The sequence below is a fragment of the Abramis brama genome (genome assembly GCF_963993115.1).
Source record: "Abramis brama genome assembly, chromosome: 4".
Lineage (NCBI taxonomy): Eukaryota > Metazoa > Chordata > Actinopteri > Cypriniformes > Leuciscidae > Abramis > Abramis brama.
The window spans coordinates 55,013,606-55,040,639 of NC_139966.1; the positions used below are offsets into that span (position 1 = coordinate 55,013,606).

The 27,034-nt window shown below is 37.5% G+C and overlaps 2 protein-coding genes across 10 annotated transcripts in view; one reads left to right on the plus strand and one right to left on the minus strand.

Moving 5' to 3' along the window:
* LOC311080918 (uncharacterized protein) overlaps nucleotides 1–16,275 on the plus strand; it is a 143,217-nt gene extending 126,942 nt beyond the window's left edge. Inside the window, exon 18 of the mRNA XM_084111153.1 lies at nucleotides 12,995–16,275. The gene's annotated coding sequence lies outside the window, so the exon portion shown is untranslated. The remainder of the gene's footprint in view (nucleotides 1–12,994) is intronic.
* Nucleotides 16,276–16,405: 130 nt separating this feature from the next.
* Nucleotides 16,406–27,034, minus strand: part of tfec (transcription factor EC) — a 44,860-nt gene continuing 34,231 nt past the window's right edge. For 6 of the 9 annotated variants that reach the window (XM_084111145.1, XM_084111144.1, XM_084111149.1 and 3 more), the window contains 5 exons: nucleotides 25,993–26,110; nucleotides 24,019–24,075; nucleotides 20,202–20,277; nucleotides 19,300–19,447; nucleotides 16,406–17,382 (listed from right to left, as the gene is read on the minus strand). In XM_084111145.1, the coding sequence (XP_083967271.1) occupies nucleotides 16,954–17,382; nucleotides 19,300–19,447; nucleotides 20,202–20,277; nucleotides 24,019–24,075; nucleotides 25,993–26,110 (828 nt within the window). In that variant the 3' untranslated portion in view covers nucleotides 16,406–16,953. The remainder of the gene's footprint in view (nucleotides 17,383–19,299; nucleotides 19,448–20,201; nucleotides 20,278–24,018; nucleotides 24,076–25,992; nucleotides 26,111–27,034) is intronic. The other 3 variants (XM_084111146.1, XM_084111147.1, XM_084111152.1) reach the window with 1 other exon arrangement.

The following is a 27,034-nucleotide window of genomic DNA, read 5'->3' on the forward strand; positions in this document are numbered from 1 at the left end:
TGTTCTTCGGAGAGGCCCATGAACTCTCCTGAGTCGGACACCCACGCAATACAAAAAAAAAAAGAGAGAGAGGGAGAGAAAGAAAAAGCTGTTATATTCTATCTACTGTGTTGCTTGACAAAGGTGGTGAAGTATATCATCGTTTTATTGGATAATCCTCATAAAAAACATCACATTTCACACCAAAATCATAAGAAAAAATAAGACATAACTTGCATAAAAAAAAATTTAATTGACTGATTGTTTTCATGATAATTTGATAACTCATGATAACTGTAAGGTGTCCAGACTTTTTTTTACGCAAGTCAAAAAACGGATTCTGACAGCTGTACACACACACACGCACATTACAAATGTAATTGTTTTTAACAAAAATTAAAGCTTAGTTAATGCCAGAATTAAAAATATCTTAATGATCCTCAAAAATCTATTTCTTTCTTTTGATTTTGGGATGAACTATGCTTTGACATCACTGTTAATGGAGTGCTGCTTTTTGACGGTTTTGAACCTACATGCAAATTTAAATAAACACATACTGTAAGATCACATAATACACAATTGCTGCCAGTGGTTGACAAGTTACAATGTTAGACAAATTAAACCAGCAAGTTAAAGTTAGACAAATTACATTGTGTCAGTGTAACTGGTATCCAGACAACAGACTTTCACGCTTTCCCTTGTTTGTATTTGTGCCTCATGTTTCTTTCTGCCATGGAAACAAAATTGCAGCTAAATGTGGTTGCGTGTTAACTTTAATGCTGTTTTTAGCATGTTTTGCAACACTAAAGCAAGCACGCACAGCTATGTCCATTGTGAACGCCTTTTATTAACCAGGAAATATTTGGTACTATAATTTAAGACGCTAATTTAGACAGCCGAGAGGGGCAGTGAATTAGTCGTGTGACTGAATTCGAATACACAGGCGTTCATTGTGCACGTTGCGCAAGCCCTAGGCTGCAACTTGATGAGTTTATAACTGTCAGCAAAATTGAAATTATTATCAGGTTACGTCAGTTAGCAACATTTCTCTTGGCCATACCGAGAGTGTAATTAACTTTTAGACCTCTCCGTTCGAGCCAAGTTTCTTAAAGCAGGTGTGCCAATTGAAACAAGCGCAGAGCCACCTTTTCTCGCCTTCATGTCTGTCTCACTCTTTTCTGCTCTCTCCAGCTTTGTGTTCATGTTGAAGAACACCCGCTCTGGAGGCCCTTGTTACCGATGTGAGCGCCTTTCACTTTTCAGCCATCAACGCAAAAGCCTTTCCTTGCTTTGTAACAATTTAGCGTTCCCAGGAGACCTTGTGTTTCGAGCAAGCTTCAGTCACGCTGGCACTCTGGAATCGCTTAACGCAGCAAATTTCTCATCACCAAAGAACTGTGCTGAACTGAGAGGAAATAAAATCCAGGGCATGTTTTCAGTAAATGCATCCTGACACACTCATCTGGAAGTATATTCAAAAAGTAGTAGTTGTTGACTCACAATTGTTATTTTATTCTTTGGCAGTGAAAGTTTGACAGTCTTTACACAATGGGTGTTCTGGGGTAGTTTTCTGTTTCTGATGAACAAACTTTAGCACATTATATATAAAGCACCATTTGGGCTACAGTCTTCGGTGATACATCAGCTTGTTGAGAAGAGGTGTGCTGTTCCTTTTCATTTGCAAACAAACACATAATACTCTGTTTGGTGAAAATTCATATAGACTGATATTAAAGGGATATCTGGAGACCAGGATATCATAGAGACTTCTGAGGTGGAGACCTCTTTTCACTTGGGCTGGTTCATAACCATTCAGATCATCCTAGCAATGCCCTAGTAACCATTTAAAGCACTCTTGTAACTAAATTTAATTAAATTTTCATTTATAGGGTTAACATTATATACAGATATCACAAAAATGATCCAAAAATAATGATTTTTCTTTAAAATGTACATTACTATTTAAAAGTTTGGTTTCAGTAAGATTTTTACTTATTAAAGAAATAAATTATTTCAGCAAGTATGCATTAAATTGCTCAAAAGTGGCTGCATATTCATCAAAGAATCACAATTTGCACACAAATATTAAGCAGCACAACTGTTTTAACACTGATAAAAATAAGAAATGTTTTTGAAGCAGCAAATCAGCATATTACACCATGTCTACACGGGACGCCACAGTCTTGTCATGTCGTGGCACAACAGCTTGAGGCTGTCAATACTGGATGCTACAAAGCGACGGTTGGAAATCCATTTGTTCTTCGTGTCAGAAGTAACACAAACACTTTGGAGTACATCAGAAATAGAACAGGGCATCAGTTTAATGTCGGGAATTTGTCGCATCCAGTGTAGACAGCATCACCGATTATAATGGGTTCTATTTAGATTTGGCGTGTCGCGCCACTCGTATCTGGTGTAGACATGGTGTTAGAATGATTTCTGAAAGATCATGTGACACTGAAGACTGCTGGAGTAACGATGCTGAAAATTCAGCTTTGCCATCAATAAATTACATTTTAAAATGTATACAAATTATTTTATTGTAATAATATTTCACAATATTACTGTATTTACTGTATTTAGGATCAGATAAAGGCAGCCTTACTTTTGAACAGAAGTAATCATATAATGAGATCGTTTAATAACTCAATAGTCAATAGACCGTTGTCAGGTTAGGCGGCATATTGAATTTAATACGAGTGAAAACGAGCCTGTGAGGGATAGACTTACAGTCTTTACTTTGGCACTCACTATAGATAATGTATTTTTCACAACTTTTAAAACTATTTAGTCTATAAAGTCTATTTTTCCGACTGAAAGTATCTACCCTGACTAAGGTCTAAATAATGAAATGCAACGGTTTGTTTCTAAAGTGTTTCAGACAGTCAGCTGAAGTGTACTGTAGTTGAGTAAGTGGAAAGCGGCCCCTTTAGTGCAGGTGTGCATCTCTCCGTTCACATTCCAGGGGCCCTCCATCACTAATGAAGGATGATTCCTGGATCTCTGTTTATTTACTAGATTCCAAACTAGATCGGCCAATTTAGAGGTTCACTCCCCTCTCTCTCTCTCTCTCTCTCTCTCTCTCTCTCTCTCTCTCTCTCTCTCTCTCTCTCTCTCTCGCTCATCCATTGATACATGGTTAATGGTTGTCAGATGTGGCAGTGTTAGTGGGGCTCGAGATGTATTTGTTTGCTCTGGCTGATTTCCTCAGACTAAACTGGTATCGGTCCTCTCCAGTTGGTTTATATCAAAACATGAGTGACTGTGGCGGCTCCACCTGGTAAAACAAGATGGGAGACGGACTGACAGGAGTGTAACATCTTTCTTAACATACGAGCAGTTTACTGAGCGAAGCCACCTGACCTACGCTTGTTATTTTAGTGCTTAATCCTGCAATGTGGATGGGAGATAAGGAACGTGTGAAAATAACATTTCTGTGTTTGTCTGCAAGAGCAGGCCAGACTGAATTATGGGACACGAACACTACATGCCACACTCTATATTTAGTTTAGCGGGTTGTTGCGGGAGAAGGAACATATTGGCTTGATTTGAAGTAAAACACTTTTCTGATTAAACTGTTTGGTCTGAGAGGTCCAGTTTCCAAACATCATTGGGCATTAGATCAAAAAAGTCCCAAAAAAGTGTTGGGTTTACATCTTCTGAAGCTGTTTAAGGTATCTCAGTTATAGATAACAGTTATTGCTGGCTGTTTCTTTTGCCGTTATGAAGTTTTATGCACAGGTCATCGGCTGTCTACCTGTATTAGCTGTTTTCTATGTGCTCCATGCTTGATTGTAATGAGTTCAGCGAAAACATGTCTGTTTTGGGATGTGATGTAGTTTACGTTTCTCTGTTGCGGATCCACAGGTGTGTCATGTCAGCCCAGCTCAAGTTCACCCCTGCTGGCCTGGAGAGGCACTGTGGCCTCGTTTTCCTCCACTGGTCGGTCGATCTCCAAATTAAATTGATTAGCGGATGAAGGGGCTGTTCTCCGGAGAACCTCTGGGATTTCTTAATATCCTGTTTGCCTGAGGTTTTTTGGCTAAGAAAAGTACAGGAAACAGGTGAAGAATTCAAAAATCTTTAAAACAGAAACAATACTATTATATTGGAATAGGGCCATAAAAGATGTAGGATTTGAGTTGCAGCTATCAGGGCTTCATTCAGAGAAAGCGGCCTTAAAAAGTATTTTGACACTCAAAGTGCCCCATTATGCTTTTTCGGATATTGCCTTTCATGTAGTTTGTAGCTGTTTGTGAATGTAAAAGATCCAGTTTCCAAACACCGTTGGGCATTAGATCAAAAGTAGTCCAAAAAAAGTGCTGGGTTTACATTTTCTGAGGCTGTTTAAGGTATCTCAGTTATGGAGTCTGTGGAAAACCACAAGTTTCTTTTGCCGTTATGAAGTTTTTATGTGCTGGTCATCGGCTGTCTGCTTGAATTGAGTTGCTGCTATCTGTGTGATAGACCAATCACAACTACCTTTCATGTAGTTTGTAACTGTAAAAGGTCTGACAAGTTTTAAAGATCAAAGTGCATAAATGGATAAATGGAGTTATTGTCTCCCAAAAGAAAGAAGTGATTCTAAACTGCCTGAAACCAGTTGTCAGTAATTGCCGTCTTAGTTACTGCACAAACCTATGTAGGTTTGTCATAAACTTGCCTAATGTCAGCCATTGGTCTTCAATGGCCGCCTACGAACAGCGTCTACTTTCCCCCGCCCTCAAACACTGTAGTTATAGCTGAGACTTTTTTCGTGTTGTCGATATGTCGAGAAGACGCATTTTTCTTTGCATGCACTTCCAGAGGATTAGGACTCTGACTTTACTGTTTGTATCACTGTGTATCAAGCGCTGAGGAAGCCTCCAGATCTAAAATTCAGATATGGTAACAGGCGTTTAGTTTCTGACATGTGCTGTAAGTGTCCAATCACAACAGACTGGGCCGTCTGACCAATCAGAGCAGAGTAGACCAATCACAACAGCCTGGGACATCTGACCAATCAGAGCAGAGTAGACCAATCACAACAGCCTGCGACATCTGACCAATCAGAGCAGAGTAGACCAATCACAACAGCCTGGGTCATCTGACCAATCAGAGCAGAGCAGGCTCTTGGAAATGCAGGGTTTAGAGACGGAATGTATATTAAGAGACTGAATGTATATTATGAGAAAATTAAAGTGTTTTTGATGCATGTAAACCTATTGTAGGAGACCTCCAAAAATAAATTAGGTAGCTTTAAAATAGCATAATAGGGGCACTTTAAAAATGTTTGACAAATAAAGTGTCCAAATACTTGTCTTCATTTTGAACGGAATGTTTTTATTTTATAATTTAATACCTGAAAAAATTCTCTTTTTTGTCTAATGTGTGCCATATTTCTGTAAAATTACTCTGGGTGTGATATTTTTTAAAATAATTCAATGATATTCAGACATTTTTAGGTGTGCCTTACGTCTTCGAATAGTTATTTGAGCCGCAGTATGTGCTGAGCATTAAATCAATTTTAAATGCTTCTCCTCAAGTAACAGATCAGAATGAAATGAAGACGTGCCAATCTGCTTGGATTTCTTTATTCACCATAGTCATCTCATTCATTCCTGTAAGGCTGTTTTTTTTTAATAACTATCCTATCTGACTATGATCAATTCAGAGAGTTTCTCTGGTCTGGAGTTCAGATATCCATCATTCAGTTGTTTTACACTGCCAGGACTGATCCAGGTTACAGTGCCAAGTGAGGGAAGGAGAATGAGAGCCTCATTTATACAAACTCAAATACAGAACAGCCAATTAAAGATAAGCCATTGTCAGAAAGGTTAAAAAACTTTTAATAATCTAAAGAACCTTTTTCCACTATAAAGAACCTTTTGTGGAATGAAAAGTTTCCATGCATTTTAAAGGTTCTTTATTGAACCATCAATGCCAATAAAGAACCTTTATTTTTAAGAGTGATGTTGTTCTCTTAAATAAGATATGAGGTGGTACCACGGTACAGTAACTGAATTATGTACTATGGTATTTGGGTAGATTTTCGAGAAGTTGACAGTGGAACATGCGAGACTCCTTCCAAAGTCGTATTAAACATTAAACATAGCATTATGCTAATTATTTTATAATTATTATTCATGCAACTTTATAACCTTGAATTAATCAAGAAACTACATGGAATATTTGTACTTTTTACAAATTCATTCGTCACACAGCAGGACCATTTAAAATGGACCATTTAGGAAAGGCAAATAGATTAGAGAAATTTAAAATAAATGGTGACCATGAAGTTACAGCACTCTCTAAAATAAAATCTTTAATCATTTAATAACTAAAATCTCGAAGTTCATAAAAAAGATTGACCAATTAAAGTACAAACATCCCAAAAAAATATGACATTACCATGATACATGTTCAAAAAAACATTTTTTTTGTCAATTTTTACTGCTTATTGTATTTTAACTGAATTAATTTACTTTTACTTTATAGTGGAAGCTACAGAAGAGTTTGAGAAATCAGTAGAAAGACAATGATATTTAGTTAAAATCCTCTTTTTTTCAGACATAATACGTGCTTTTCTATATGTTTTTGACGTTTGCGAGCTCTTGAGCTGTACAGGAAGCTGGTGGTGTGCAGATTTCCATCATCACGTCCCGTTCGTGCTGAGGTGTGTGGAGTCTCACATGCTCAGAGCAGGGACTGCAGCCTCTCTTCATGGAGCTTTGCAGGGGAACGGGTGGAAAAGGGTCAGGGCGAGAGCTGAGGCGACGCTGAAGTGTGTTTATTTGTGAGAAGTCGCAGTGTCAGGTGTATGGGGGAACAAACAGGCCTTTGTTGTGTGGTGAAAGGGGTCACGCTGTTTTTAAGAGCTCACTGTTATCACCTCTACACTGAAGGCTGAAGGAGGAATTACGACTCACTCTGTCACACAATCTTTTTTCTCTCTTTTCTTTCTCTCCGGTGAGCAGTCTGCCATTTTTGGAGTGGTATGTAGATAATAGACGTTGGTATATTATGTGAATCTTTTTAGTGTGGTCTGTAGTCCTTTTTGTTTAATATTTTTTCTTGTTTTATATACAATATGCGGTTCTACTTTATATTAACTGTCTTTAACTACTATGTACTAACATTTAAATTAATCATTTTATACACTACACTTATTGTGTACATACATGCTTTTACATTGTACTTACATTTAAAAATACCTGCATGTAATTGCAGCTGTAATTAAGTTCTGTAATTACACTGTTGAAACTTCCCTTATACCCTTAAAGCAAACCCCGAAACATGCCTCTGACCTCACCCCTATCCCAACTCAATCGCAGCAAAAGTGTTTTGGGTAACACTTTCTTTGGTTGTACAGACCAAAAATTGTAATTCAGTTTAACCCGACTAGTTTCTTTGGCATATGCATTTAACTTCTACATGTTATGGCTTCTAGTTGTACAAAATTACATTAACTGGACAATCTTGTGACTCTCAATTGTAAAGGAGGGTTGAATTATAAGAAACTGTTAGCACCAATACGAAAGCAGTGCTGCAAGGGTAGGTGTACATGGTACTTGGTAAAAATAGTTATTTTAGTTAGTTTGAGGCATTCAAATTGTGGTATACGCCCATAGAAATACACACACACAAAGTATATTCAGGTGCAAATAAATAGAGGCACTAATAAATCTAAATGTTTTCAATGGTTTTCCCTCCTGCACTCACACTCCGTCAATCCCTACATGTTCAGCATCCTTCAGTGGAGATCATTATTTACTAAACAGGCTTCCTAATAAGTGTGGAGTGATTACTGAGAGGAAAAAAAAAGAGAAAAACCTCCACTGGAGGAATATCCATCATAATTGATGTGTTGCAAAGCAGATTACACACATTAGCGCACACAGTTTTGAATATGACAGCTCCAACTGAACATGACAAATTCCATAATGTGGAAAAAAAGGAAGGTATTTGACTCTCAGGGTATTAGGATGCTCGGCATGCAACAAAGCAGCATTTGCATGTGAGTGTAACGGTAACCACCCCCCCCCCCCCACCTCTGTTCCTTCGGCCATAATTATCTCTCTGAAATTGTTCTTTATTTCAGTGGGATCCTGCGCGCTGCGTTTGCTGGACGGCTCCTGCGTTCGTCTCGTAGCGCGTCTCTCATTGAGCTGGGCTGATCCTCAACACACACCGTATTAGAAGTGTTTGAGCCGATGCTGTTATTTACTGTAACAGAGACGCTTTAAAGCCATTTATGACAGATTTACTAAAGCAGTTTTACACTAAATGTATATTTAAAATATGGGAAATAGAATTAAATATCTTATAGTTTTTATTATTATTATTATTACTACTACTACTACTATCTATCTATCTACATAGATTTGGAGATTGTTTATAAATATGAATATGGCCTGCAGACATTATTATCATTATACTACTACAATTTGTATATGTACATAAATTTGGAGAATGTCTACATTTTAGTGTTTGTTTTTACATTTTGTATATGAATTTTTATAGAGGGAGAGTAATGACCTGTCAACATTATTATTAACATTATTATTATTATTATTTGCAAAAAATCCACGTTTTTTTAATTTCACATGTATTCATTTGGCACGAGGATTTTTTTCTTTTCTTTTGTTGTCGTAATTACAGTTCTTATCCTACATTTCTCAGGCATAAATTTGAGGGTGTTTATGATTGAAAACGCTCCTCAGAAGTGTCATTACTTCCACACATCACGATAACCACCTTCCAGCTCAACAGAAGGAAAGAAATAATATCCCACCTTATGATTGTAACACCTACAATATTTTAGTCATCTTTACCAAATACAAGCTTGAATTGATTTTATCATGCAATATGTGACTCTGCTAATAGCACGTCACAAGTCGAGTAAATCTGTCGTTCCGAAAGACAAAAAGTAAAGCAATACTCTCGCCCTCCGCGTTTGAACACAATTAAACACTTGTGTTCAGATTTCTCTCTGGATCCATATGTGGTTTCTCCCACACAGTCTCTCATGTTTTCTTCAACACGTGTAAATTCTAATAAGGCTGTTTAATTTCTGTCACACTCCTGGGTGTTATTGAAGTCCTTGGCAGATATTTTACTGAACGTACACTGTCGCAGATTTATATAAATTGTAAAAGTATGTTTGCTGACTAAGAAGCAAATGGAAAATGTGTTCTCTGCGCCCTTTATACTATTTATACTGATAAGAATTAAATGAATTTGTTCTCAAGTAGTTCCATCAAATTCCTCCTGGGATATCAGTAATTTTCCTGAGAGTCAAATGCCCATGCTCTTATTTGTTAGAATTATTTGGAGCTTTTAGTGATAGCTTATGGTGCTGGTTTAATCGGTGTTAAATTAAAACAATCAGTGAGTTGTGTGTGGCTGCACGAGCACGAGTTGTTTTGAAATGTTATGGGTTTTTAGGGAGTCTTTCAGTGAGGACTTGAGTGTGAACTCTGCTCCAACACTGACCTCTAGTGGCCGGAGTTTCCTGAATCCTCCTGATGAAGCGACTCATACCGTCATACCATCATTTTAAAGCCACTTCTCCTTTAATTAGGATGAAACAATTATAGCTGAATGGAATTAAAGTGACCTATACTGTGAACAATTAAAACATATAATTACATTATCATTTTTAAAGTTATAATCATTTACTGTTCAAGAAAACAGAACAACCCCCTTTACCCATGAGCACACATCTGCAGAAATACAGATAAAAGAAAAAGATTGATGATAAAACAAGTCACTTATTCATTGCAGGGATTTATGTGCAATGGAAAATAATATTACAATATTATTATTTATTACTATTACCATTATATAATGTAATATATAATAGTAATAATATACAACATTATACATAATAATAATAATATTATTAATAACAGTTATTATTATTTTCAATATGAATATCTTATTTTTATTATAGTCAACTATTGTAGTATTATTTTTTTCACTATTTTTGTCAATAATAATAATAATAATACACAAGATATATAACAATATAATAATATGAACAAATAATAACAGTTATTCTTATTATTATATACTATATATATTATAAATAATATTAATAACAACCTTATATCATTATATATTATTACATATTATTATATTCAATATTATATCATTTTTGTATTAAAGTTCACTATTTTTTGTCAATAATAATGATATGCAAGATATATAATAACAACAATTATTACTAATAGTATATTCAATAGTAATCTTATATTTTTATTGTATTTTATTATTGTATTATTATTGTATTCATTTCAATGTTTGAATGAATGAATCTTTTTTTGGGGAAAATAAAAAAAGTACATTTTATAATTGAGTGCTTAACCTGGAAACTGGTGTCCCAACCCTCCTGCCATCCACAGTGAAGCACATGACCCACGAAAGCAACCTTAACTCATAAATATGTAGTCCTGACTCGCTTTTGACCTGCACCTGTTAGTCTGCTCTTCCTCATTCCTTCTCGTCCTCTTCATCCGCGTGTCCCTCCTGTCCCGTGCAGCTGTATCACATCTTTAGTAAACGGTCAAACGGCCAGTGTCTACTCCACAGGCTGTAATAGGCATAATAGGGTCAAGCCTCTGCATTTAATAAACAATTATCTATTAATAATTAATAAGTCTCCATCTAAAGGGCGTGGCGACGGCCCGCTGCAGGCCTGGAGATGAATAATGCACAAAGTCCTGGTCAAACGGGCCGACCCGCACAGCGCCAATTATCCCTGCGTGATAACGAGCCTCCGAAACCCAACACTGCTGGTCTGAACACACACACACACACACACACCTCAGAGTGATGGTGGCAGTGTTTCTAGGATTAATATCTCCCTCCTGCTTATGTTATTTTCTTGATTTCCCTGCAGTGTTTATGAAGGAGAGGCTTCTGTTACCCGGCCCGTGCCTTCAGACCTGTCGCTCTCGTTTTGAATTACAAATCAATGACAGGTGCCGTCCGCCGCCCTGCCAAGGTCACTGCGATTATCAGAGGTTACGAGGAGAGACTGATGGACCGCCGGAAGATTAGCATAGTCCAGAGCAGGGTCTCGAATTAAAGAGCCCCCGTGGACCCTTTCAGAATTCCCAGAAATCCCAGCTCGGCCTCCCCAAACACACTCTTACTGTTTATAATGGAATCAACGCTTTGCACTTTGCACTGGTCAATTATAGATATTAAGCATAAAGAAAATATACAGGGCTCCCACAGGGCCACGGGAGATCTGACCGCGGTGGGACAGAGACTGGGCGGTGTCAGATGTTGGGTTAGTCTATTAAATGTGGGACTGTCTATAAAATTGCTGCATATTAATAATCTTTTTTTTTTTTTTAACTGTTTACTAGTGACCAATAAATCAACCCATTAATTGGCTAATTTCTGATATTTTAAGTTTTTTAGTATACATTCAGCCAATTGTGTCATTTACAAAATCTCCAGGCAATTTCTGTTTTACTTTTTAAAAAATTTTTATTAATGAATTGATTTGTTTTATTATTATTATTATTATTATTATTGTGTTTTTTTGTGCATTTTTAGTAAATGGTTTATTTTATATATATTTTTTTAAATTTTGTGACAATTTTATATACTCAATTTGTTGGATTGTTTTGTGTGTGTTTGTGTGCGTTTAATTAAATAGTGATTTTTTGTTTTCATTGATAATCAAATTATTATCATATATATCAGTACATTCAATATATAAAACAGACATTTGTATATATAATATTTATATTTTATAGTTGGATAGTTGATAGATAGCATTATATTGGCTTTTTGCTGCCCTGATTTCCAGAAATCAGTTTCTACATCAGACATTGGCAACTCAATATCAGTTATATCGCTATATTTATGGCAGCAAAAACTGTGGTATACTTGCAAAATGAACATTCGTCAATCAGAGTTTCACACATATGCTGGTAAATGTAGGTAAACCTGTGAATTAATATTCACTCATGTATATGCATTAGAAAACCAGAGCAGCAAGTTTCCCCTCTGCCTGTGATTTCATTTCCAGAATGAAGGTTTGGCAGGAGGCAAATTAGCATTTAAGAAATGTCTTTGCTAGATGACTGTTCTCCCAGCACCTCCAAAACTCTCTCTCACTCTCTCTCACTCTCTCTCTCTCTCTCTCTGTCTCTCCCTCTCTCTCTCTCTCTCCCTCTCTCTCTCTCTCTCTCTCTCTCTCCCTCTCCCTCTCCCTCTCCCTCTCCCTCTCTCTCCCTCTCTCTCTCTCTCTCTCTCTCTCTCTCTCTCTCTCTCTCTCCCTCTCCCTCTCTCTCTCTCTGTGTAAATGGTCTTGTCCATTAATGTCTGTCTGGAACTCTGTCAGTTCACTTTGTCCTAATGACACACTCTCGTCTCCACATCCGCACTGGTCGTCTCAACATCCTGCCCTGATCCGAGTGATTTAAAACACACTCGACCGTACCCCATCTTTATTGTGGAATAAAGCACACACGGGCCTGAGATACCTTTGCTCTCCCCGTCTGCATCTGCGGCACATCTGGAAGTGTGCGTCTAAATAATTGGAAGTCAATTTGTTTGAAGTTATGTTTTGGCATCTGGTTCAATTCATTCGATCTCTGGAAATCACATTCAGGGGTTTTATAGCGCCGCCCAGCTGGAGGCTTTTCATCTCTTTGTGCTCCGTCGTTAATTCGGCTCTCCGGCCAGTGATGTGGGAGTTTGTGAAATACTGCTGGGTGTGGTCCCATAAACACAAAATGGAGGCTCTGCCCCAGAGGATTATGGGAAGGCTGGTCAGTGGGGTTCACTTGGGGACGTTACCGTCACCACAGCTCTCATGTGCAGTCTAACCCTGGGTAGTGCTAGTTAGCCTGATTATCACAATAAACTTATTAAAGTCACCATGAAATCTTAATTTGAAGGGAATATTGCTGTATTTATTATAAAAGATTAATCTGTGCACATATTTTTTTAATGTATTTTTTTTATTGTGCCCTCATAATTTTTAATCATAGTAACTTCCTCTCTCTTGCAGGAACATCTCTTCTCTGATGATGCGTTCACTGGCGTGAGGGCGGAGCAACCTGTCACTCACATCAGATTGACCAATAGCAAACCACAACCATCCAATCAGTTCCCTGCAAACTCAAGCCCCGCCCTACAATTTTTCCCTGTTTGAGAAGCCGTTTCACTCCGATAAGTCACAGTAGGGAAGAAAAGACTACCGTAACTTCCGTTTCATGACGACTATTATTATTTGATTAGAGCAATTTTAGAATTTTTGTAACATGAACAGTGGAATATAAAGCGTTACCTTTTCTAGGACATGCATCATTTTGAATTTAATACATGACCTGTCAATGTTTGCATAAATTGTTTATTTAAACGATAAAAGTTAATCTAAGAGCCACCACATCAGACTTTTTGTTTTCAAGTTAATCACTTTATTTAATTTGTTGCAGTGCCAATTCGTTTATCTAATTTATACCATTATTTATTTAATACATTTGATTTATTTTTAATTATTATTGTTTTAGTTAATCATGTTAATAATGTTTTAACATGCACATTTTTGAAATATGTATTTTGTGTATTTTTTTCAGTCTGTGTGCTAAAAGTTTGTTATTTCCAAAATGAAATCATCAGCAATGCCCAACAATGTCATTGACCTCTCCACCAGGTGAGTGTGAGATGCTTTCTTTCTTTCTTTCTTTCTTTCTTTCTTTCTCTTTATTCCTTTCTCAGATTATAAGGAGGATTGTCTCTATTATTCCTGCATACATAAATAACATCTGATGCTTTTACATATCTAAGAAGCAAAGCCACATATTAAAAATCTCCCACTGACTTGCATCTTCTTTTGTTTCCAAGATTTATATATACATCAAAATCAGACTGTGGAACAATCCGGAGGTTTCTGTGAAACATGATTTACTGACTATAGATTCTCAGCTCTCAATGTGTGGCACATATGAGGATCTCAGTCTTTTACCACCATCTGCTGGTGACACACAGGACAGCGGGAACAAATCAGCTGAAAACAGGTAACAACAACCCTCCATTTTCTGGGATTCTACATTAAAGTCACATATTAATAGTAATTTTTCTAAGGAAGGAAAATATATTGACCTATGGCTGTGGATGATTGACATACAATGTAGAGTATCTAGTCTAGTTTATGCTGCATAATACATTGGTGTGTGTGTGTGTGCGCGCATTTTAAATAATGTATGATAGATTATTAGTGGTGAGATTTGAACAGACCCCTAAACCTCAGGATGAAATGATTTTTGTCGCATGTAACTCACCATTTAACGGGTGACAAGCTTTGAGGAAGGGACCAGAGTTACTGTATAACTACTGTATAACTACAGACCCAGTATCACAGAGACTTGAAGGTGGACTCTTTTGATCTGGACCAGTTAGAAACCATGTAGTGATACTCAAAAGCCATGCCCTAGCATTATAGTGCATGCTCAACTTTCACTCAGATTGTCTTCAGAATATGTAAAAATCTAGTTTCGTTCTCATCTGACTACAACAATTGTAGATCTCTCCTTCTCTAGTCTTGCATATGTGCGATAGCATGATTGCTTTTTTTGAATTGAACATAATATTTGTTCCTTTTTCAATTCTTTATCCATATTGAAATAAATCAAAGGATTGTGTTTGCGGAGGAAAAATGGTTTGGAAGTTGCTGAGAAAAGGGAAATGGGAAATTGCGCTCATGGAAATGATTTCCATAAGGCCTCGTCCATGTTTGTAATTTAATGAAAATCCATATTTACTCTGGGTAATTGCTCTGGCCAATTAAGCGTAAACATCACTCAGCACTTTGTAGTTGGAGTATCAGTGCTTGATAATGATGTGGCAGTTCAATTTTATTTTCCGTCTGCGGCGGAGATGCAAGTCGAAGCTTTTTTCGATTTCATTACAGAGAAACATATAAGCTAATAACATTCTCAAACATTAATTTAGCCAGGCTTTGATGAACACGGGCTATCTGTTGAAATGCATTGACGTGTTTTTTTTTTTTTTTTGTGCTAGTGTTTGTTGTATTATTAATGTGTTATTTCATTTTCGATTTTGGTTGAATAATATCTGCTAATGAAATGTGTCTTTAGAAGGCTGCCTATTCTGGGCAAGTCCAAAATAAAACTTTAAATCAGCTTGACTCAAAAGAGGCTCAGAGCAGCTGTGAGATTCGTCTTACATGTTGTTGCTAACTATTTATGATCGTTAGTGTTTGTATATGCAGTAGAACTCAACTCGTTTGGGATTCAAAGTCTGGTGTGATTTTTCTCATGACTGTTCTGTGGTAAACTTCTGCTGCGGATGGTTTTTGTTAGTAGTTGTTCAGAAGACCGCTAGCACATTATTAGTGGTTATTCGAGTGCCATTAGTGTCCTGCGGGTGAGGGTCATCTTCATCACTGGTCAATCAACATGTCAATCAAACTGTCAGCCTCCCAGTGAGAGCCGGTACTTCAGACCCGGGTCTCATCAGTGTCATCATCACTCCTCAGTCTGGGGCCGGATTCACAAAAAATCTTTTTATGTTATGTAAGGTAAGTAGAAGTGCAGTTTTTTTTAAAAGAATGTCTTAATTGACAGGCGTCAATAACTTTTTGAATGTAAAGTTTGTAAAATGTGTTAATGACATTAACTGTTAGAAGAATTTATTTGATAGATTATAAACGTATAGTACTAATAGGTATTGCAATGCTTAATATTTGATTTTCAAAAAATCATTAAAAGTTTTAGCATTGTAGACTAATTTATGGAAGCATGTTTCCACCATGGAATAAAAAGATAAATTCAAACTCAAGTTCATATCTTGCAATTCTGACTTTTTCCCCCCAAGAATTGCAATTCTGAGAAAGAAAAAAACTCGGCTCACAATTATGACTTTTTTTCTCAGAATTGCGAGGAGTAAGAGTCAGAATTGCTGGGATAAAAACTCACAATTGTGAGGAAAAAAGTCGTAATTGCGAGATATAAACTATAAAATGCAAATTATTTCTTAGATTTGTGGCTTTATATCTTGCAACTTTTATATTTTATTCCATGGTGGAAACAAGCTTCCATACGAATTGGAGATTCACGATGAACATACTTTTCAAAAATGTAAACTTCAATGTAAAGTTCTAACATTCTACAAAATATTCTAAACTGCCATTTTATTATTATTTGATAACTTAAAGGGACAGTTCTCTCTCTCTCTCTCTATCTCTCTCTCTCTCTCTCTCTCTCACACACACACACACATTCTGTCATAATTTACTCACCTTCATGTTGTTCCAAACCTGTGTGACTTTCTTCTGTGGAACATAAAAGAAGATATGTCCTTGTGTTTGTTTGGTTGCCAACATTCTTCAAACTATATTCTTTACCGAAACTTTGACTTGAATGACAATTTGAATATGCAAGAAATGTGAGACAGTGTGTTGAGTTTATCAAAAAAGGGGTTTATTGTGTTTTCCCACACCCCTAGAGTTATATATAAAAAGTAAAAGAGTTAGAATAAGAAATGTTTTTTTTTTTAAAGAATACAGTGATTAAAACATAAATACTTGAACAGTATGTTTCTGGAAAAATACATTATGTATGATACAGAAAGATGTGTTAGGGTTTTCCTGCCTAGCATAATTACATCTGCATCGCTTCTGGTCTCAGTGGTAATAAAGTTAGCTTGCTTTGGGATAAGGCACAAAAAGATTTCTTTCTTTAAACTGGTCCGTCTCAACAATGCCATTAAGTGTCAGAAATATACATTTGGTAATCCAGTGATCGCTTGTAACCAGTGTTATCGCTGTACAGACAGTCCTTTATCTGCACAGTATGTCAATGTCAGTAGATCAATCAGTCAGTCTCCCTTTTTTGATGTGTCTGACTCAACATTGGGGTAAGATGTTGGGATGAGTTCCCGTCGTCTTTGTAATCCAATGGAAATGGGAGGTCAGTTACACAGTGTTGCAGGTCGGCGTCGGGACGGTCAGAGGTCGTCTGCTTCCTCTGAGCTGAAGCTGCTCCTGCGACTGCTCCCTTTGGACGCCGCGGGCGATCCGGCGGAGAGGAGTGGGTCGGTCCCGAAGGGCGAGAGGGGGTCGTCCATCAGGATCTCGTCCAGCCGGTGCTCTTCTTTCAAGGTGCTGCAGAAGAAGTCAGTGAAGTGGGAGAGAGGATCTGAGAAGGTGGTGGAGCCGTCGGTCTGTTCTCCGCCGTTCCCCACAACCATGGCCGCCGGTAAGGGTGTCCGCTGGGTGTAGTCCGGGCCGCTGATGTCCTCCTGAGGGTAGAGGGGGGGCTGGCCTGGCTGTGGGGGGGTCTGGTGCTGCTTCAGGAGATGGGATGAAAGTTCAACTGCTCCCATTGAAGCAGCCATACTGGGCAGACCGTGAGCACGAGCCTGGATTTCCAATTCCTGTCAAAGACACACACAGGAAGGTGGGTTGAGATAAACTGTCCACTTTGCATTCAGGCCGTCCGGGTCAAGTCTGACAGAAATAGATGACACGCTAATTTGGTCTCTTTCCTTCTTCTTTTTTTTTGCTCTAGGCCCTCATGTGCCATAAACACATGAAGGGGTGCATTCAGCTTCAAACTCATCCATCACAGAGAGAAATTCTGAGGTAACTTCCAGCAAGCAGGGCTTCCCGTTACAACAGGACAGCTTAAACCGCGGTGTGTGCCGCACAATCATTAACTTGCCCAGACCTTTGGCCTTGAGCTGACACCATTACACAGTTTTTGGTGAAAATATTCTTAAATTGGTCATCATTTCATTGTCATGTTTATTAATTTGAGTACATTTTACTGTGACTAGAATGGCATCTAATAACAATTGCCTGTTTAAAAAGCAAAATAAACCAAATAATTCACATATTTTATACATTTAAATATCTGATTAATGTGATATGTATAGAATGAGTTTGGGTGATTGGATCATTTAAAACATTATTATTGGATATTACATTAATTTCTTTGAAAAACATTAATATCAGGCTTTTTTTTAAGTTATTTTTTGTTGAACACTTTCATTTATTTTTATATTTAGACTGTATTTTTATTATTGAGTAATAGTATTTAACAACACGTACGCACCATATAATTAGGGTTAGTTGCTTGTAATTGTGCATAATTTACTGTTTTGACTACAGTAAGTACATGTAAGATGTGTAACATGGACACTAAAAAAAGTGTGACCTCATATTATTTGTTTACTCATCTTCTTTTTAATTAAAATAATTTAAATATAATGATGTGCACGTTTATTACTAATTTTTGTTGATTAAATAATAAAAAATTAAAATAATGAAACAAGATTTGTTCACTCATTTTGGTTGATGAGATTAACACTAATTACTAACCTACTAGTACTCATGCAAGTGTCTACACTAACCGCTATGGTTTCCTATTTCCATTACTCCCAAACATCATCTGTAGCGGAGACAGTCTAAATGAGCTATTGCATTGCCTCTCAGCGTGGGTATCTTCAGACACTCAATTGAGGTATTATTAGCATTAGCTTTTGGAAAGGAAGCCTTGGGGTAATTACTTTGAGGGCTAATTGCGATGTCTTCACATGTGTGAAGAAGACTCGCGCCTGGTCCGTGAATATGTCAATACTGTTGGAAACTAATGCATAAATTCAGACGAGGAGCCCAGCTCTTCAAAGTTATTAGGCCTCATAATCTAATTCCGGGGCACATTCTGCTCAGATAATTATTAATCAGATAATCACCTCAGCTCACCGTGTTTCAAAGCAGGGCCGGAAAGGCGGTTACAAACTAAAAGTACTGATACTACTAGGTTTTTGCAGTAGTGGCTTTTGTTTTTGCTTCCAGTTTCAAGCTAATTTTCCAACGAGAAACAAAAAGTGCAATATTGCTCAATTTTACCGCATTTTATCATGTCTGTAGATTTGACAAGGAGAGAGTTAAGGCAAGAATTAAACATGGCCCTTAAATAATGAGAAGCCCAATGCATTTGAGAGAATCGCTTTGTTCAAACGGTTCAGGTGATTACATGATTCAGTGGTCAAACAAACAACTCACCAATTCATTTTTGGCCCCTTTGTCTGTTATGTAGGTAAATTCTGCTGTTTCTGTTGTAACTCTTTTTTACTGAATTATTTCTTTAAATAAAATTACGGTTAATTGAATGCCATCAGTCCAATTTAGATGTTATTAAGTGTAGAATTAAATCGTTTCATCTGATAGTTTATAAAGATGTCTTTTTTCATCGTTTTTTTCTTGCCTTTCGCTCCTACAACCATCGCTTTCTACCGTCTCTCATGTCTACATCTCATTCTCTGGCCACATTCCCCTCGTGTCTTTACCTGGATTCGTAGCTGGAGTCTTCTGTTGGCCTGTTCTAGTTTCTTCTGTCGGCTCTCGAGATCACGGGCGTGCTGCTGCTCTTTCTGCAGCCACTTAATGTATTCCACCGAGGCCTTGAGGATCGTCCCTTTGTTCCAGCGCATATCACTGGCAGAGAAACGTAAAAGATAACCTTTCTCAACACCGCCTTTGCATCAGTAGAACTTTCATACACAGAGAAAAGCCTCACAAGGGTCTCCTTTTTTTCCCCAGGACCAAGAAACTGTGATTTACATGGCCAATTATTCATTCTCGGACATTACCTTGCCTTTGAATGGGAATTTTAATGGAATAGTTAAGTACGTCTGCAGAAAGACCATTCTATGGCCCCTTGTACGGTAAAATTAATCCCTGAGCAAAAATAGGTGTCGGAAGAGGCAGAAAAAAAATTGGACTTTGGAAGCCGAAAGTAAAGTGCAGTCATTCCCGATACCATTACTTTTTAAAAGGAGGAAAGTGTCGTGAAATTGTCTCTTTCTTTGGAATAAGATGTTGGCCTGATCTGAGCTAATAATCTCCTTTATCTTGTGTTAATGGCAAGGTGACAGCACTAGCCTTCCATTTAAATTCGATAAAAAGTTCAATTAAGCCGGGGCAATGGGCTCCCTGTCTGCACCGTACTTCATCTCTGGGTTCAGTTGTGCTTAAACTTTACTTCAAATGGTCTATACTTTGCCTTGAACCTCATTTTCATCATTCAGATGGTGGTCTGTTCGCGCTGTAGGTATTTCCTTGAGAAATTAGCCCTGTACTGTCATCTTCTCTCTCCTTCAGCATCATTTTGCCCTGTCTTTAAGAGTCTATCTCTGATGTGATTTGATGTGAAGAGTTTGGCTGTGAATCCAGTAAGACTTTTACTTACGGGTCATTTGATTTCGGTATCAGCGTTCCCAGCTCTTTGATCCTGTAGTTGATGTTGTATCGCCGTCGTCTTTCAACTGCCAATTATGAGAACAAAGTAAGTCACGCAGCACAAACCTAATATTAATATTGAAAATAATTAATGCATTATCGAATTACAATATGAATGGCTTATTATTGAATAGAAATAATTACATTAAATATTAAACCATCCTATTTTGTTGAAAGTGACTTGAACTGTCTTTTGAGACCCTAATGTACATTTAAATAATAAATAAATAAATAAACATTTTGAAATTAGCCTCATTATCCCAAAAAACTGAAAGAATATTGGTAACACTCTGGAATAAGGTTCCATTCATTAACATTAGTTAACCCTTATGTGCTGTTGGGGATGTTTTCATCCACTATGGGGTATTTTTTAGTCTAAATTTGGCCATAACTTTCTCTGTGTTTCAGCAAATGGAATGATTTTTGATGACAAATCTTATTTTGACACATATTTTAGGAAAATGCTTTGAAATTTTTCAAAAACTCAACAGTACACTGTGGGCAAATTTACTACCCTTTCGTTATGTTTGTGGCTGAAAACAGCCACTACTTTAAACTGCTGTAAAAATATATCAGATAAATATTTTTTTCAAATTTTTTTGCATAAATCTATTAATCAACCTCCGTCCTGCTCAAAAATACTAAATGTGTAAAAAAAATTCAGGATTTTAACTCTTTAATTGCCAAATTCGTAAATGATGTCACTGATTTGGGAAAAAACACACACAAAATGACTAATTTTCAATATAAAATGTGATTGTGGACTGGATTTTTTTTAACCTTTTATCACAGTCTTGGACATGTCAAAGATCAGAAACAACATTAGTTTTGATGCATTGTTAGTTTTTGTGCAGCATCAGATTTTAACTTTTTCTCCCTCATTTACTGTTTGTGGCTGTTTTTGCCCCATTGACTTCCATTATAACCACATTTTTTGATTGCAAAGCCATGACACCATATAATCATGCATTTTTGATTGTTGGTGGTTTTCCCTGTTGGGAAGAGGTACAATTTGTAATTTTTACTGTTGATAACCAGGTGGCACCATTAACCCTTTAGATAGGCCTGTGCAAAAAAAAGCTTAGTTTCTGGCTTTTACATGGAGTTATATGAAGTGTATATGGAGTATAATAGCATAATAAAGTGTGTGTGTGTGTGTGTGTGTGTGTGTGTGTGTGTGTGTGTGTGTGTGTGTACTCACCTTGATGCGTCTGAGAAAATCAAAATATGCACCTCAGCTCTCAGAACTACATGGAGTAAACAAAAACAAAGTAAGTGTATTTATGCATCTGCTGCCTTTTGATGGTGAGAAATGCAGACTAAACAAATACAAAGCAAGTGGATTTAAACACTTGCATGCAAGCCTGCTGGTCATTTGATGGTGAGAAGAGCAGCAAGCAACATGAGAAAGGGCTTGACTTGTAGTGAAGTTTCAGAGATGATTATGCAGCCTGACCCCTCCAGCGAGCTGCAGGATGTATCGTCTTCTCCCTCTGACACCACAGACTCAGGAGAGTCAGATCCTGATTTGGATGTGGCACCCTCATCATCCTCTCTAGCTTCCACTGAAGGCGAGGAGGATTCGGAGGATCCTGGATCTGGGTGGATTGGGAGAAATGGCGAAGTGTGGTTTTCCACCAACGCGGAGACAACTCCCTTTCTTCAGCCTGCCAACTCCCGTGACTCCAGGGCCGACGTGCTATGCCATCGCAAGCGTCCAGAACATGGATTCTGTGTTCAATCTGTCTTTTACGGAGTAAAAATAGGAGGGGAAGGCGATGATCCCACAGGCAACGTGTGGACTCCCCTCTGGACCTGTAGACGCCGGCCAAAATCAGTAGCCCCCATGTAGGCACGGAGATCTGTGGAGTCCACCCCGTTTCTCATTGTGCGGCGCCCATGGAGGTTGGTCATGCTGACAATGAGGTCAATCATCTCCTCAGTAAAAAAACGAATCCGTTGAACACAGAATTCATGTTCTAGATCCTTGCGATGGCATAGCGCGTCGGCCCTGGAGTCACACCTCTGACAGGCTGAAGAAAGGGAGTTGACTGAAAACCACACTTCGCCATTTCTCCCAATCCACCCAGATCCAGGATCCTCCGAATCCTCCTCGCCTTCAGTGGAAGCTAGAGAGGATGATGAGGGTACCACATCCAAATCAGGATCTGACTCTCCTGAGTCTGTGGTGTCAGAGGGAGAAGACGATACATCGTGCAGCTCGCTGGAGGGGTCAGGCTGCATAATCATCTCTGAAACTTCACTACAAGTCAAGCCCTTTCTCATGTTGCTTGCTGCTCTTCTCACCATCAAATGAGCAGCAGGCTTGCATGCAAGTGTTTAAATCCACTTGCTTTGTATTTGTTTAGTCTGCATTTCTCACCATCAAAAGGCAGCAGATGCATAAATACACTTACTTTGTTTTTGTTTACTCCATGTAGTTCTGAGAGCTGAGGTGCATATTTTGATTTTCTCAGACGCATCAAGGTGAGTACACACACACACACACACACACACACACTTTATTATGCTATTATACTCCATATACACTCCATGTAAAAGCCAGAAACTAAGCTTTTTTTTTGCACAGGCCTATCTAAAGGGTTAATGGTTCCACCTGGTTATCAACAGTAAAACTTACAAATTTTACCTCTTCCCAACAGGGAAAACCACCAACAATCAAAAATGCATGATTATATGGTGTCATGGCTTTGCAATCAAAAAATGTGGTTATAATGGAAGTCAATGGGGCAAAAACAGCCACAAACAGTAAATGAGGGAGAAAAAGTTCAAATCTGATGCTGCACAAAAACTAACAATGCATCAAAACTAATGTTGTTTCTAATCTTTGACATGTCCAAGACTGTGATAAAAGGTAAAAAAAAATCCAGTCCACAATCACATTTTATATTGAAAATTAGTCATTTTGTGTTTTTTTTTTCCCAAATCAGTGACATCATTTACGAATTTGGCAATTAAAGAGTTAAAATCCTGATTTTTTTTTAAACATTTAGTATTTTTGAGCAGGACTGAGGCTGATTAATAGATTTATGCAAAAAAAATTGAAAAAAATATTTATCTGATACATTTTTACAGCAGTTTAAAGTAGTGGCTGTTTTCAGCCACAAACATAACGAAAGGTTGTAAATTTAAACGATGCACAAGGGTTAACTGCGTTAGTTAACAAACTAACAATGGAAAGTATTCTAAATGTTAATGTCAGCATTTACTAATACATTATTAAAATTAAAAGTATCTGTTAATATAAATGCTTAGGGTCCAATTCCCACTATTAACTACGACTTTTGCCTCAATAAACTCCCAATTACCGCTTATTAATAGTTCTTAAGGTAGTTGTTTAGTTTAGGTATTGGGTGGATTAAGGGATGTAGAATATGGTAATGCAGAATAAGGCATTAATATGCGCTTTGTAAGTACTAATAAACAGCCAATATCCTAGTAATATGCATGATAATAAGCAACTAGTTCAGAATTGGACAATAAACTAAACTGTAACCACATTATATAATGAACCTGAGCCAACATGAGCTACCAGTTAGTTAATGCATGTTAAGTAATGGTATATTTCTCAGACCTAATCATCCATTTGACAACATTTATTGAAATTGGAGTTAATTTGAGTCCTTAAAAAGCACACCACAAAAAGAAAAGTCATTTTTTGAGTATTTTTGTTAACAACAGATTCATTTTTTGGGCCTCTGAAAAGAACTTGAGGGTTAAATAAGCAAGTGCAAATGCCCTCTTACTTAGATTGTGGTTGTCTTTTTTCTGTCTTTCTTTGGCCGTGACTCTGGTGTCGTGTTCTGTAAGAGAAGAAGAAAGGATGGGAAGGTTATTGCAGAAACTGATAAGTGCATATCCAAAGGTAAGTTGAACACCATGCTGATGCAAAAGAAAGCTGTTAGATTAATAACATCATTAGTTTGAACAACTTCCTAGCCAGTCCTCAAGATTCCTGCCTAATGCTCCCAAAACAACACAGCCACACATCAGCACAAGCCCTCTTTTTGTGTCTGAATAAGTGTCATTCACCCCAGACTCGTCAACACCAGATCTCTGTCTAAATGTAGAAAAGCTGTGTATCTTCTTTTAATCCTTCCGGACCTTACGATTAACCAATCTGCTGCTGACGTCCCGGAGCGGGTGAAGAGGAGGGAGGCCTAATGCTTCTGCATTCATATTCACATTCACATTCTTCCAAATTATATAATTGGGAGCAGTGATTGGATTTCTCAATTCATTTCTGCTGATTCAATAAGGTCATTTGAGCCATGCGTAACCAAACAAGAGCGCCGTGCAGCACGCTTATGTGAAAAAGATAGTAATGCTTTTATTTTCCTGCCGGAGTGAAGAGTTCTCCAGGCATCCTTTCTATTTCCTGAATCAATTAGCTTTGCTTGATGCATGACATTCATAAGAAAAAAGGCACCCACAAAGGAGGAATTGTGCCGTGTCTATCATGCTAAGAATACATGCTACCATATTCCGCTCACTGAAGCATTGATAATGAAGAATGAGAGCAACACAATGGTGAGCTAAACACGGAGCACGCTGACAGAGTAAGACAGCTGGATAATAACATGAAACATACAGTTGTGTTTGGCTTTCACAGCCTGGGCCTTTTGGAATAACACATGTGGAATGAGCCCGTCTGGGTTTGCTTTGCTAGATCTATTTACAGTATGCCCTAGATTTTATTTATTTAGTGTTGTTTTGTTTTTAATAGCTGTTGAATAGGACTTGTCTTCCCTACATACACCTATAAAATACATTATATTTGTGTATATTATATTTATGTGTAAATATTTTATATTATACTACAATAAAAGTGTTCCCAAGAAACACACAAAAATAGTATGTACTATTAGAATTATATTTTGTGTGTTTATTGGGAACACTTTTATCATAGTATAATATTATGAAATAAAGCAGAAGTCAATAAAAAAAAAATATGATTCAGAAAATAATGAAGTATGCCAAATGCATAAACGTTAATGTAATTTTGAGACCGCTAATTCATCATTCATAATTCAAGTATGAAGCTAGTTGTGACAAGGTCACAAGTTTAAGTCCAAAAAAATATTTCTTTGTTTATTAGTCCATTCATTCATTTTATGTTTTTGTGTTCTTAGGTCACAAAATAAGTCCCAAAAAAAAATTATTATTTATATATATTTTTTGTGTGTTCTTACTCTCTTAGAAGAAAAGGTTCTATATGGAACCTTAAAGGGTTCTGTCAGGTGTTTCATATATAAAACCTTTTTCGGGATTCGGGAATATATGGGATAATTTTGTGCATTCAGCTTTAATTAATTTTCTTTTAATTAATTTTTAATTTTATGAATTAAACAGCTTGAAAACATACTTCATCACTAGAAACAAATTAAAATAAATGGTTAAACATGAAAGTATTATGCAATCATTTTAAGACATTTGGGTACTTTAAAATTAAGTCAAGAACCCTAGAGTTCTATATAGAACCCCACTGAACCTTTTTTTTTTCTTTTCTAAGAGTGTAGGGACTTCCACTTGTGACCTTGTCATGGCTATTGCAATGCTCTACCAGATGAGAAACAGAAAATGAACCGTTTCAAAACTGCAGTCGCATCTTTGCGGTTTTTAATCCGAAACGAAACTGCTCCTGTAAGTGTATCTTTCTGAAATGCCTAACAGCACAGGTCCTGCTCGGACAGGCGTCTGTGCCCTTCTGTGCTCCGTACCTGTGACTTCCATTTTAACTGAGAGCTTTGTGGGCAATGAGGGTGTCAGTCCACCGTGAGCGGCAGTCATACCTTGGTCGCCGCCGTACATCTCCAGCATGCTGTTGTTCAGTGACACCTTCAGAGGAAGAGAGAGCAAGTAAGTCAAGATTCACACATGTGTAGTGATTCTGCATGCATGTGATCTTTTTCCAGTCTATTTTGCATCATATGTAATATTTTTGGTGTTACATGCATGATTTTTGACACCGACATTGTTAACATTGTCAAACAGGCCTAGATGAAGTTTACTCACTTGTTTACACTAATTTTGAGGATTAAAATGTGATTATTACAGCCAAATGATGCATAATCAAATGAACTAAAATATGTAAAATGAGTCTTAAATGAGCAGAGAAACTCAGCAAACAGATCCAGGAGACAAAAGAGCACTGTACAGCTTCTTCTTTTTTTATTCTCAGTTTCTATTATTCTGAGCTTACATTATTGTTCTCCCCACATTGCAGGAGTTTTGCTATGGCATAATCCTTTAACCATTTACACGTATATACGTTTTTCGCCAACTACCAGTCCAACAAAAGCTAGAGCAGTGAAAAGCCCATTTCTGTCAGCGCTATAGGTGAAATGTAAACGTGGTGCAGGATTAAAGAGGAGGTCAGAGCGTTACAGGAAGACAGAAGCGGCAGGCGTTATAGTGTTTCCTCCGCTCGTACGCGCTTCTCCATTATCTCAGTAGAGGAAAGAGTGCGCTTATCAACATGAAAGATTGCCACAGCCCCTTGACTGTTCACGTCGTAATCGCTTCAATCCATTCCCATCATGTTAGCAGATATGTTGACACGGGGAAGCGGTTTGATGCGTTGTGCTGTATGACTAATTAGAACGAATTGATCCGTTTAAGCATGGTATCATTTCTGAACAAGTCCACTGGGAGAGAAGATATTAGCTCAATCCGATGCTTGACTGCTTACTCAAATACAAAACTCTCGCTTGCTCATTCTCTCTCTCTCTCTCTCTCTCTGCACACTCTGCCTTATTCGTT